We start from the raw sequence: 11,954 nt of genomic DNA on the forward strand, positions 1-11,954 counted from the left end.
GAGTGTGACCAATGGAGGCTGATGGAAATACAGAGCTCAGATAATGGTGCAAAGCCCGTGGTGACTATTTATCCCCATATTGGCATTTGAGCTGGCTAGTCTAAAGCTGCGTTAGGGGGCTTTGGATGAGTGCATAAATCTTTGATAATGTTAAGACATTAAAATGACAAACAGCCTAAAGATGCATTTGGTTCAGCCAATATCTTTTATTTTAATACAGTTACAACTTTCTGAAAAGAAGTATATTACAATGAGTATAATACAAGTTTGCAGTTTCACTAGAACGTGAACAATTTTGTATGTTTCCTTCAAGTCTTTTTCTAGGTTTTCATAAAACCATAAAGGCACTTCCCCAGGAAACTCTCCCCTCCCCACTATGAATCTGCCTTTGCATACAATAAAAAACTTTATTTCACCCGCAGGGAGAACCACTACCCCCAACACGTCAATTATAAGAAAGAACAAGTTTTAACTGTAGTTGAATTTTGGTCATGATTTCGAATTACCTGATGAAATTCTCACCACCTCTGGGAAAGTATTTGCTGACAGAAAAAAAGAAAAAAGAACTACTGCACACACACACAATTCAAATCTTAACTTGCATTTCAAAATGGTTGGTAAAAGGCGACACATTTGCATCAACACAGTGCATTAAAACGCCTGCATGCTGGTACAATAATGGTATGTATTATGCATTTGCCATTAGGCTAATTACCTTCATACAGATTTTCCCCTAAGACTTGCAATTTTTCATTTGCATATATACATAAAATATACATGTAGTATATGTTAGATAGTGCACTTATATAGTACATAGTTTACATGTATAATATAATAAATATATTCATAGGCATTTCAGTCTATACCTGAAGTCAACGTCATTGACTGGTTGCAAAATACCCAGTCCTGCACGGGATTGATCTAAAGAAGGACATTGCACATCATTGTCCGCAAGCTCTATCTCAAGATATGAAAAAATCAAAGCCAGAAACTGTTTAATTTCATGGACAGCAAATAACCTGCCAGGGCATTTTGCTGTGCCTGTCCCAAATGGCATATAGTAATACTTCAGTTTGCGACCACTGTGGTAGAAGTCAGTCTTTTCTTTTCCATTCTCATTCAGAAAGCGATCATATTTGAATGTCTGTAATTAAACCCACAAAAGAGTTAACTGATATTTGAATCCCTTCAAAGAGAGATAACTCCATTAAGACACAAAATGCAGGCTGGGAAAAAAGAGCCTCCAGCAGTAAGCATATTATAGTAGCACCCGGCCCCATGGTGGTGTTTTGGAGAGGGTAGTCCCTGAGAAGTTCTGGTATGTGGGACATGATCCCACGTTCTTTGCTGGAAACTCTCCTTTTCTTTTATGACCATCTTAAAGTTATAACCTCCATTCTTGTTCATGCAGCAGAACTGAAAGATTTCTCGTTCTGTGCCTCTGGGAAAATCTTATCCTTGTCCTCCTTCAACCCCCCACAATGGTGATTTTTCCTCACCAAGGAAGGCAGTAAGTACAAGGCTATCTGGGGCTGGCAGCACACATTCTGGTTACACTAAAATATGTTTTGCATATAGTACTTGCACCAACTTTATTCGCTTTCTTATCTGTCACTACATATCCAGGTGTAAGAACAGACTAGAGCACCACAGCAAACCAGCCATGGGGCCCCCCTGACAAATGCTCTATTTAAGAGGCATGTTAGCTTCTGATAGAGCTCAGAGCTTAATGCACTTTGATAAATACTTACCAAGGGATCAGCATATATTTCTGGATCAAAATGCAACAGTTGAGGATAAAGAGCTACAATATCATCCCTGCGAATGTTGTAAAAATCATTCTCTAAGTGCAAAGTGAAATCCTCCTTGGCAACTCGGAACGTCATGGAGGCACTTGATAGCCTCATTGCCTCTTTGATGATGCTGTCTGTGGGGAGAAGAAAAGGAATGATTACTATGGATATAGTATGTCCTTGGGGGAGGTCCTACATTTTGAAATATTTTAGAGCCATGATCAAACCCTGCATTTAATAGAAGAAATATTTTAACCATAACTTTCTAAATGCCTAAGAAGGTATCTTTCTCATTTCTTTTTAGCATTATTATTCCTTCTGCAGATAACACCGAGAACTTATAGTTGATGTAACAGAATACTTGAAAGTGAGACACATTTTTACTCGAGATAAAGAACAAACTACTCAACACTGGAAGCATAACCAGAAAAAGAAACTGCAGTGATCAGGGTTTTCTGAAACTTTTAAGAGGTGATGCATGGAAACCAGTGCTCAGAAAAAGTAACTTGTGGGGGGTTTGTTTCATTTTTAATATAATAAAAAATACTATTTTTTAAAGCAACAGTAGTTAAAAGGTGTCTTTTTCAAAACTCTCTGTAAGTTGGACACTTTTGAAAAATACACCTATAATTTGAAATAAGTTAAGAAGAAATAAAAGTTATTGGAAGATTCTCCTTCACATCATAAGAACAGGGATATAAAATTTGGCAACACACTTTTATTTGATCTAAAGTCATTATAAAAACCCCATGGTTTTGAATCATCCAGGGGTCTCCAATACTGTATTATGCAGCAATATAGCAGTATTTAGACATGCCATTACCAAGAACAAGTGCTATTCATGTGAATTTTCATACTGTCAGTACCACCTGGGACATTGGGAAGACTGATTTTGTTGGCTATTGTTAAAGTACATACACGGGGTTTTCCTAGTGTTTGTTAGCTAATTCCGTAGTAATTCCACAGCAAGCATTTATATGGTAATAAATAGAAGACTGAAAATGTGATGCCATTTCCGATACTCCTGCATAAAATAATCGTACCTAGTACTGGCATATTATCCAGCTGTTTTCGGTTTAAGGAAATGTGTTTGCCATCGAAGCTGATCTCGCCGTCACTTTCCAAAACACTTTGCACTTCTTTGGTAGCAGCTGTCATTGCTTCTGGGCTCCTAAGACAAAATCAGCAGAACTATAGCATAATTTTACACTTAAGGATGCTTTAAAAAGGGGGTGTTGCCATTAACTTTTTTCCTGACTAAACTTTAGTTTGCCAGGTGACAAGTACCTTTTAAAATTAAAATATTGCAGCAAAATGCTGCAATTACACTTTTTCGTGTCTTGGCAAAGGTACAATAGCTTCAAAAAAAAGGAAAAGAACCTCAAGTATTTGATTCTGTCTCCAATGATAAATGAGACAGAACTAATGTGCGCAACAGGTAGTAAACAGTAATGTCACTAAAAAGCAATGCCAAGCATGAGAAATAAAACAATCACTTGTAGATTAGGAAATAGCCCCACTGTGGGTAGAAAGTTTAGGAACAGGATAATAGGTCAATTTTATAACATCACTTATCCTGGATGATATCCGGGAAATGATGGCAGTATTCCATCTAGCTGAAAAGAATCTTCCTAATAAGAGAAGTCCACATAGTATCCTTCACTGTCCAGAGTTTCTTACAGACATGGAATATATGCGCTATGGTGAAATAACAATACAGGATGCGATAGTGTCCTGATGAATGCACAATAAAACAGACTTTTAAAAGACTCCAAGGCCAGATAGGCCTAAATCCAATGGATTCTTGGAGTGCAAAATACTAGAGAATCTCAGATATCAGCACCGGCAGTTCAGTACAAGGGTGCAAGCCACTGGCTAAATAACATTAGCAATTTAGATACATACTTAAGAGTTAGTTATGCTGAGGTGGATTATATTGCACAGATGCCCACTCTAAAATGGACATTTAACAGTAGTATCTGAACTGTGCATCCTGCTGTCTACACTGCAACATCAATAGGGTCTATCAATGTAGAAACTATTTTCTACTAAGTATCTGTGCAAACAATAATGAAGTTAAAGCTCATTTTGCCAGCTCTAATGAGGTGGTCTAAAATTGTCCAGTTATACTGGGAGCCTTCCATACAATTAATGTTCTGACTGCAACCAGCACTTTTAATATCATATCATACAGATTTACTCCAAAGCTTTCTTGGCAAAGTGTATCATTGGCCTGGAGTGTTTGTTGGGGTTTTTTAAACACTTCTACAGAAGACTTACTTAAGGAGGTAGAATAAGCTCCAAAACGTGGCAGGAATGGTGTTCGCTTGAGAGGCCCAGAGCACTGCCACATGGGTCTTCGCTTTTTCCATGTCATCAAAAGTTGACAAAGTGTCATTCAGGAACATGCGGAGGGTGACAAGCTCAGAGAGGTTATCTCTCTTCAGGAGGTTCTCATGGAGGAGTGCCTCTCCCAGCTTCTCACGTGCGCTATGGGCACTCTTGAAGAGGTGGATAGGCAGCCCCGCCACAAGGGCTGGAAAGATCCTGTCAAACTCCTTGAAGTTTTCGAGGGCACTTAGGATATGAGCTCTCTCATTTTCTTGCTTTGATGATAGATTTTTGTCATTATTTAAATTAAATTCTTTACCAAAAAGTGTTAAAAACCCAGACTCGAACATTACCTGGCAACAGAATGCATAAAGTCCTTCTGTCACCCAGGTATTAGACTGAAGTTTAGATTTTCTTGACTGCAGCATTGCGTATTGTAGGTTTTCCATCATTGCTTCAATGAGGGCATCTAAGGCATTACCTTGAAGGGTTCTAATGAAAGTCTGGTGAAAATTTTCAGTGGTGTTTCCTTCTGCTGGGTCAATGCTACCATGCCCAAAAGCCTGTCACAAAAGAAATCGTATACATGATAAATAAGGCCTGTCATAACCTTGATGATAAAGTCTATCAGAAATGAAAGGCAACATATTATAGCTTACTGGAAGGAAGCATAATAAGGGCTATTAATACTAGAACTGATACTTTCTCAGCAAAAGGAGTGAAGTAGGCAAATGAAAACATATTTTAATAGATGCTTACAAATAGATCCCTGTGACATCAACAGGAGCCTCTCTGCTTACTTCAGGAAGAGTGTGACTGAGCTGTTATTGTGTTGCATCAATTTTTAAGGCCTTAGGTCTGACTCTTCCATACTAGTGAGAGCCCCCTGAAGAAAGTATCAGCTTCAGCAAGCTACATTATCATTTTGAAGATGGCGTTAATTGTATTTCTGCTTTAGCAATTTGAGATACTTCACGTTTAAACAACATCATTCTTGAACAATCTAAATCACTGCATATTTCTTTTTCACTAAGGAAAGGGGAAAAAAGACCCAGATGTTTTAAAACAATAAAAGTGCAGTAATGTGAAAATGATTCTATTTCAAAGGCACAGTTATGCTATCAGTATTGACTGGGTATGTCTGTCCTGCTAACAGATACTTTGCATTTTAGATATAAAAAACATTTTTAAAGGGGTACCTTGGCAGAAGTAGCAAAATGGAACTTTTTCCAGTCCAAGTGTTTTCCCTGGCGAATCAATGCATGGTACGAAAATGGGTCGGTGAGGAAATGAATGTATTTCCCCGCTACTTGGCAAGTGAAAATGTGGCCATGCTTCTTCTGCTTTTCTCTGAGGAATTCAAGGGGATTGGCACCAAACTGCAAGGCACAGCCCAGGTATGGAAGGAACCCATTTTCAAGTGGTGGCTCACCCTGTCGCCTACAAAATGCAAACAAAGCTGAATCTATACGTATGTATAAAGAGCTCTTCTCCAGGACTACCAGGTAAGCAAAATATTGAGGTAATTTTTAATGTGAAAAAAAATGCTACACCCCACTTTTCCCCAAATAAATAGTATAGTGACAAATAACTTTTCTCCCCTTGAAGAACTTAAGCCTTTTGTTAGGTCTATGGTAGAATAACTGTATGGGAAAATAACCTTAACAGTCTTTATTATAATAAACATAATAAACCACAGCTTGATTATGTCATCTTTCTTTTCCCTAGATCAGGAATATATTTTTCACATGTTTAAATGCAGAACTGTTGCCATTAGCTAACATGCACAGTTATGAAATCGTTCCATAAAATGAATAATGCACCCCACTAATATTGTCTCATATATTTTTGGGCAACGGCATCCACAATTCAATTTGAATACCAAAGGTAACAGCCTTGTAGTATAGAAAAGTTGTTATTGGCATATCCCATTTGGATCAGATCTTGCCGAAAACAGTGGGAATTTTGCCATGATCTTCAGTAAGCATAAGAGTAAGTCCTTCTAGCAAAGTGTCATTAAGTGAAACATATGTTTAAAGTGAAGCATATGCTCCAATGATATATTTTATAGAGTCAGAAAAGTACTTTCCTGCATAAGGACACCACAGCTCCTAAAATAACTTTCAAATAATACTTTAGCTTTACCAGTAAATTCCTTATATTTATTATCTGAATTTACTGTTTATTATCTGCATTCAACTATTTTCATCTTTTTTTATTAAACTTTTTAAAGTAAAACAAGAAAATAACTGTGGAAAAGTATGAAAAGACAATAGTTAAGCAAATTACTTGCTCCTTATGCAAATGTGCCAGCAGGATCAATGCTTTTAAGGAATATATATTCGACATAGTAAGTTACATAAATATTACCTTTATTAAACTGTGTTACTAAATATGATAGACTGATAATATGAAAATGTTGGTAAATAGGGACTACACTATAATTAGATATAAGTGGATATTATCTATGATTACAATGCATGCAAAACTATAGCCCAGTACTTTATTGGGACATGCATATTCATATTTTAATTACATCATTTATGCATAGATTTGTATTTACAGCTATGTCTAGGCATTAACTCACTATTATTAAAAAGACCACACACAAAAATCCTATTGTAACATAAATCTCTCAGAAGACCAGATGTACAAAGCATATCTGACAGAAATAAAGGCCAAGTACACTGAGATGCATTTACAAAGAGGTTTCTTACCTCCTCCTCCTCCCTAGAAGAAGCAAAAACCCACAGCAGAGTATTAGCACTGTTCCCCACATCCATGATGCTATGAACATTTCTGGTAATGCCCAAAAACTTCCAAGTGGAAAACTGGTAACTACCAGTATGGCAGGAGTGGTGACTCAGAATGATACAGAAGACAGGCCATGATTTATATACTGTAGGTGCACTGCTGTATCTAATGGCATTCAATCAACCTAGCAAGCTATTGATTAACCATTTCTGGAGAGAGCCTGTTTCGTCTCTGTTCTGACATTTTTCTGCAGAGAGCTCCACTGGATTGATGGAGACAGTCGCAGACATGGCCTTGAGCTAATGTCACATATCAGTAGCAGTTCCAAAGTAATCAAACAGCTGTAATAGTTGATAATTTGAAGGTCTGTCAGGTGTGTTTTGATTTGCTCTGCAGATTTACCAATTGCAGTTTATAGTTCAAGTTTAGCAATACATGAAATGGTTACTGACAGGTGTCCAGAGGAGGCCAAAAGGCTGGGTTCAGGTTGTCCTTCAGCTGCCAGCCTGCTCCCCTCATCCCCTCCTTCTCATGGACTGACTACCCTGGCTCTGGAATGCCACAGCAAGAGGGAATGGCAGGGGTTCACCTGTGGGTAAAGGAATGGCTTCAGAGATGGGCAAAATGGGCTTTGTATAATGCACTGTGAAAGAGAAGAAAGCAGGATGAGACAATTGTATTTCTTTTATTTTGTTTGCTTGCTTGGTTTGGTTCTGTTTGCAGGCTTGTTTGGTGGGGTTTTGGTTGGCTTTTGTTTTTTTTTTCATCGTCCTTTAATCACCTTTTATTTTCCCGTCACATCATTTTCCCTCTCTGTTTCTGACTAGTGAGAGTTCAAACACTGGCTTGCTTTTGGCACAGGCAGCAGATAATGATTCCTCATTAGTCATTCAAGGCCTAACATGTTTCCAAGGAGTTTAGTCACTTTTGTAGGCTTACTTTTGTATCAGTATTTGCTGCTATCCCTACAGCTGTGTGATAAAACAGTAATGACTTGGTCCTGTTTGCTGTCCAAATTGAACACTACACTGAAGGCTCCGAGCTGCAAATCTGGCAGATGGGAATATTGTCCTGGCTTCAAACCAATGAAGGCAGAGAGGCACAGGGTAACTCTGTGCACACGCCATTACATTTGAGGCAATTTTTAAGTTCCTATACTGAAAAAATGAACTCTCTATACAGCACTGAGGTTTGCCTTCACTTGATCTGAATGGCAACTCCTTTTATGTGCCAGCTCAAAATCCATTCTCTCACGCCATTTTCACTTAAAAACACACGTGTTTCTTTTGTTTATGCACTTTCAACGAAGTTCTAAAATGACAGAGAAAATAAGATGGGATCAGAAGTGGCAGTGATCAAGAGGTGCTGTAATTCCATTCCTAGCAGTAATTTTTCCTCCAGGGGAAGCAGAGAAAAAAATGGAATGCGATGAGGACGAGTCAGGAAAACTGTTTTTCATCAGCTGAATTTAGCTTGTTGTAACAGAATCGCTTTATAAATGCAAGTTCCTGCTTGTTTCCATTATGGGAAATTTCAGTTCTGGGTGCTATCTTTGACTACATGCTATCACCTTCTCATCCTAAACAAGTATGTTACTTTTATTAGGTTTGTGTCTAATTCTTATTGCATGTGTAAATCTCAGCCTTATGTCCCTTACATGGTAGCACCCTTAATAAATTACTATTGTCAGCAGAGTTGCTTTTGCGTAGTTTAAGGTGCTTCTTAGTGCTAGATCATCTCCCATCTGGTTTCTTAAATAGGCCAATCTACAACCCCAGAGCCAGCCAGTACCATAGGAGGCTGCAGCCTCTGACCTATGTCCTTGTGATAAATGTAAGCAGGGGTGTTGTCTGCCACAGATACTGACACAAATTCATCAGGTGAAAAGTGTGAATCCTCGTTCATTTATACAAGTGGGCATTAGGCTTTCCGGATTTTTAGCAGCACCACTAGGGTGCCCTGATATTCTGGATATGGTATTTCACTGTTCTTCAGTTTCAGACAAAGACATGACATCTGGCTGGATACTGGGTCCCATTTCACACTGCCAAAGCTCAGGCAGCTGCCACCAATCTGTACAGCAGGGCTTGAAAGCACCATGTTGTTGCACTTATTGACAGGTATTATGTTTTCTGCAGTATGTTATGTGTTGTGTATGAGGTTGACTCTCTTGCCCCATCCCAAAAGGGCAACTCACAAGAGTTATGGACGCAATCAGAAACAACATAATGACTTGTTTTACCCTGGCTTTGTGAAGCAGAATCCTGGCATAAAAGGTAAGAATAATATTAGTGCAAAGAACTGACATGATTTGGGATCAAAACTCACCTCAGGCCAATGACACCAGGAGAAATAAAGAACCACGTATCTTTGAACGTACGCATTTGTCATTGAAGGTTTGAATATGGGTGTTCATCCCTTAAGAATAGTAGAGAAACTCGGCAATGCACTGGACGGTAGTTAGAAAACACAAAACCTTTAAACTCCCATTTGACCTTTTGGTTAAGCCCTAGTGCATAGTGAACTAGAATCAGTCCAAAAAAGGGCAACTCAAGAGGATGCGGGTGCACATAAAGTAGTGTGCTGGTAGTTTACCCAGTATGATGTGTTTAGTCCCTTCTTCCACTTCAGCCTGGCTGCTCACACCAGCTGCAAATGTCAGCAGAGATACGGCTCTGTTTGTGTCTTCAGGGCCATGACTTGTGTTGAGCCTGATGCTTGGTTACATTGCACCACTTTCCCCAAGACATTTTCACCTAGTTATGCCCACTAGCTATGGGCAGAGGCTTCCAGGAGCACTCTTATCTGTCACCTCTGCTCCAGCCAATGAAGTATGTTTGGTTATGGTCTCTGAGGAGTCAAAACTGCTCCCATAAAGCAAACAGGCCCAGCTCACATCCATGTGATTCCTGAAGCCTAGGAGAAGCCTTCTGGCTTGCTTTGTACAGAAGCAACTCACTTAACCATCCAAACCCCAGCTTCCATCTCCTGTGTTGTAGCCATATGGCTTTCTTCAGTCATGACCCATACATGGTATTTAAACAGACAAGAATAGATAGCCCAAGCTGAGGCAAATAGTTTTTTTCCAGTCTTCATAATTTGGGAGCACTGGGGCACAGAAGGGTGTGATGGAGTTAGGAGAGGCTGCTGATTATATTTGACAGTAAATAACAAATTTCACACAGCTAACTATAAAAAACATTTATTCACTGGAAGTAAATAAGGGGTACACCCTGTAAATAAATTATTGACCCTTTTCTTTTGCATGTGTTGCAAGAACTATGTTAATAAAAATATATTTCATCAACAGACAAAAACCACACAAAAAAACTCCAGCTTGGCAGTGTGGAGGCAGCCCTTCAGTTAACGGAGCAGGAACAGCCTGATGTGCCACAGCCAGGAGGCATAATTCCAGCCATGAATCATATCTGCAGCTATGAAACATGTAAAAGATACCTCAGAAAGGTGGAGCAATATGAAAGTTTAAACAAGAAATTGCACAGCATAGCTGCTTGTAGCTCAGAACCTTTTGCAGCCAGAAAACTGCTAATAAATAACTACATGCCACCACCTACTGGTAAACGTTTTTGAATGGCACTTGTGTGTTTACAGCAGTCATAGAACTGTGCTAGTCAGTGTTTGTGTCTTGTTTCTATAAAAGAAAAATCGTATTGATTTTAGGTGCATATGTATTTTTCTTTGCATCTACATACATGTAAATGCATGTAAATAGCTTTTATAAAAGCTCAAATACTTCTAGATTCTGGGGAAGGGTAACTTAGGTTTGTTCAGGGTGTGGGTGTTTTGAAGGCTGTGGATTGTTTTTTCTGTGCTGATAAGCTGGGTAAGACTGCTGAGGTTCCTGAGGGCAGAGCTGAAAACCTGACTTTTCTGGGGTCACCGTGAATGTTGCTGTTGATTTCAACAGGATTAGGGTTTTGCTCTTCTCCAGCCATGAGAAGCAGCTATTTTTAGGGAGGAATGATGGCTGTCATCACACAGGATCCTCTACTGAGGGGACAGTCCAGAAACTGAAGGTCCTTGACCAGCATCACTGTTCAATAGAAGTATCCCCTGTGCATTTAGAAACTGGGAAGCATCAGTGATGCTCCTGGCACAAAGGAGAGAACGTTGTCTGCTGTGTCCACCAGCAACACCAGACCTGCCCCCCCACCACATAGTGTCATTGCTCAGCCTGCCTTCACCATGGTTTCCAGCTGTGCTTTGGCAAAGACCTGCCATCACAGAGAGAGGTTAATGGCACAGAAGCCATTAAGCCCTCATTTGATGAGTCCACATTAATGACGCGTCTTCATTGCATTCCGTTTTTTCTGTGTTTTCCCTTGAGGAAAAATTACTACTAGGAATGGAATTACAGCACCTCTTGATCACTGCCACTTCTGATCCCATCTTATTTTCTCTGTCATTTTAGAACTTTGTTGAAAGAGCATAAACTAGCTGCTGTTATAATGGGATCATGCCAGAAATGTGGTATCTTCCTCAGAGAGACTGTAATCCCAAAACAAAATCTAACAGATCCCTACCTGGATTCACCTTTTCTCTGGTTCTTTTGGGTAACTGGAAAAGGTGGAAGTCTTGTATACCTAAAGAATGGAGTATCGAAAAGAATATGGGTAAAACAATATTAAAGATGCTGCAAAGAATGATGTCAATCAGTTTAATTATTTAATGATCTACACAATTGACAGTAAATTCATGCTGCTAATGTAAATGTGAAGTAAATACATGCTAATCATTCTACAGCTCTATTTTAGCAACTGTTGTGGTTGTTCAAAGCGCAGATTTTATCTACCTTTTACTCAGTCTTCTGTAGAATTTGTGAGTCATCTCTCTCCAGGAAAATAGTGTGCTCAGATTTTTTTTTTTTTTTTTTGCTTTAATTATTATTTGCTTTTCAGTAGATTGTTTGAATGTAGTAGGGTAGAAATACAGCTTTTCTGTAATCTGGTATCTTTGCGTTATCTTTGACCCTGTCATGTTTTTTCACCATGAAGCACTCTGCATATATACAATGACTTGTATCTGCATTAGGATGATCATAGAATCATAGAATAG

At 38.9% G+C, this 11,954-nt stretch overlaps 1 protein-coding gene across 1 annotated transcript; it reads right to left on the reverse strand.

The window, feature by feature from the left end:
- Positions 1 to 844: 844 nt before the first annotated feature.
- LOC136009384 (cytochrome P450 7A1) lies at positions 845 to 6,921 on the reverse strand. Its single transcript, XM_065669375.1, has 6 exons — positions 6,842 to 6,921; positions 5,324 to 5,564; positions 4,074 to 4,687; positions 2,837 to 2,964; positions 1,752 to 1,927; positions 845 to 1,144 (listed from the first exon to the last, which is right to left on the reverse strand). Exons 1-6 carry the CDS (start codon positions 6,919 to 6,921, stop codon positions 845 to 847), a joined length of 1,539 nt encoding a protein of 512 aa, XP_065525447.1.
- Positions 6,922 to 11,954: the final 5,033 nt, after the last annotated feature.

This window comes from Lathamus discolor, chromosome 2 (genome assembly GCF_037157495.1).
Source record: "Lathamus discolor isolate bLatDis1 chromosome 2, bLatDis1.hap1, whole genome shotgun sequence".
Taxonomy (NCBI): domain Eukaryota; kingdom Metazoa; phylum Chordata; class Aves; order Psittaciformes; family Psittacidae; genus Lathamus; species Lathamus discolor.

Excerpts from the sequence above, each read along its gene's own strand:
- LOC136009384 (XM_065669375.1), bottom strand. The coding sequence starts at position 6,921 with ATGTTCATAGCATCATGGATGTGGGGAACAGTGCTAATACTCTGCTGT. Across the intron at positions 2,965-4,073 it reads AGCTTATTCTACCTCCTTAA|GAGCCCAGAAGCAATGACAG; the intron begins GTAAGTCTTCTG and ends ATTTTGTCTTAG. Across the intron at positions 1,145-1,751 it reads AAATATATGCTGATCCCTTG|ACATTCAAATATGATCGCTT; the intron begins GTAAGTATTTAT and ends GTTTAATTACAG.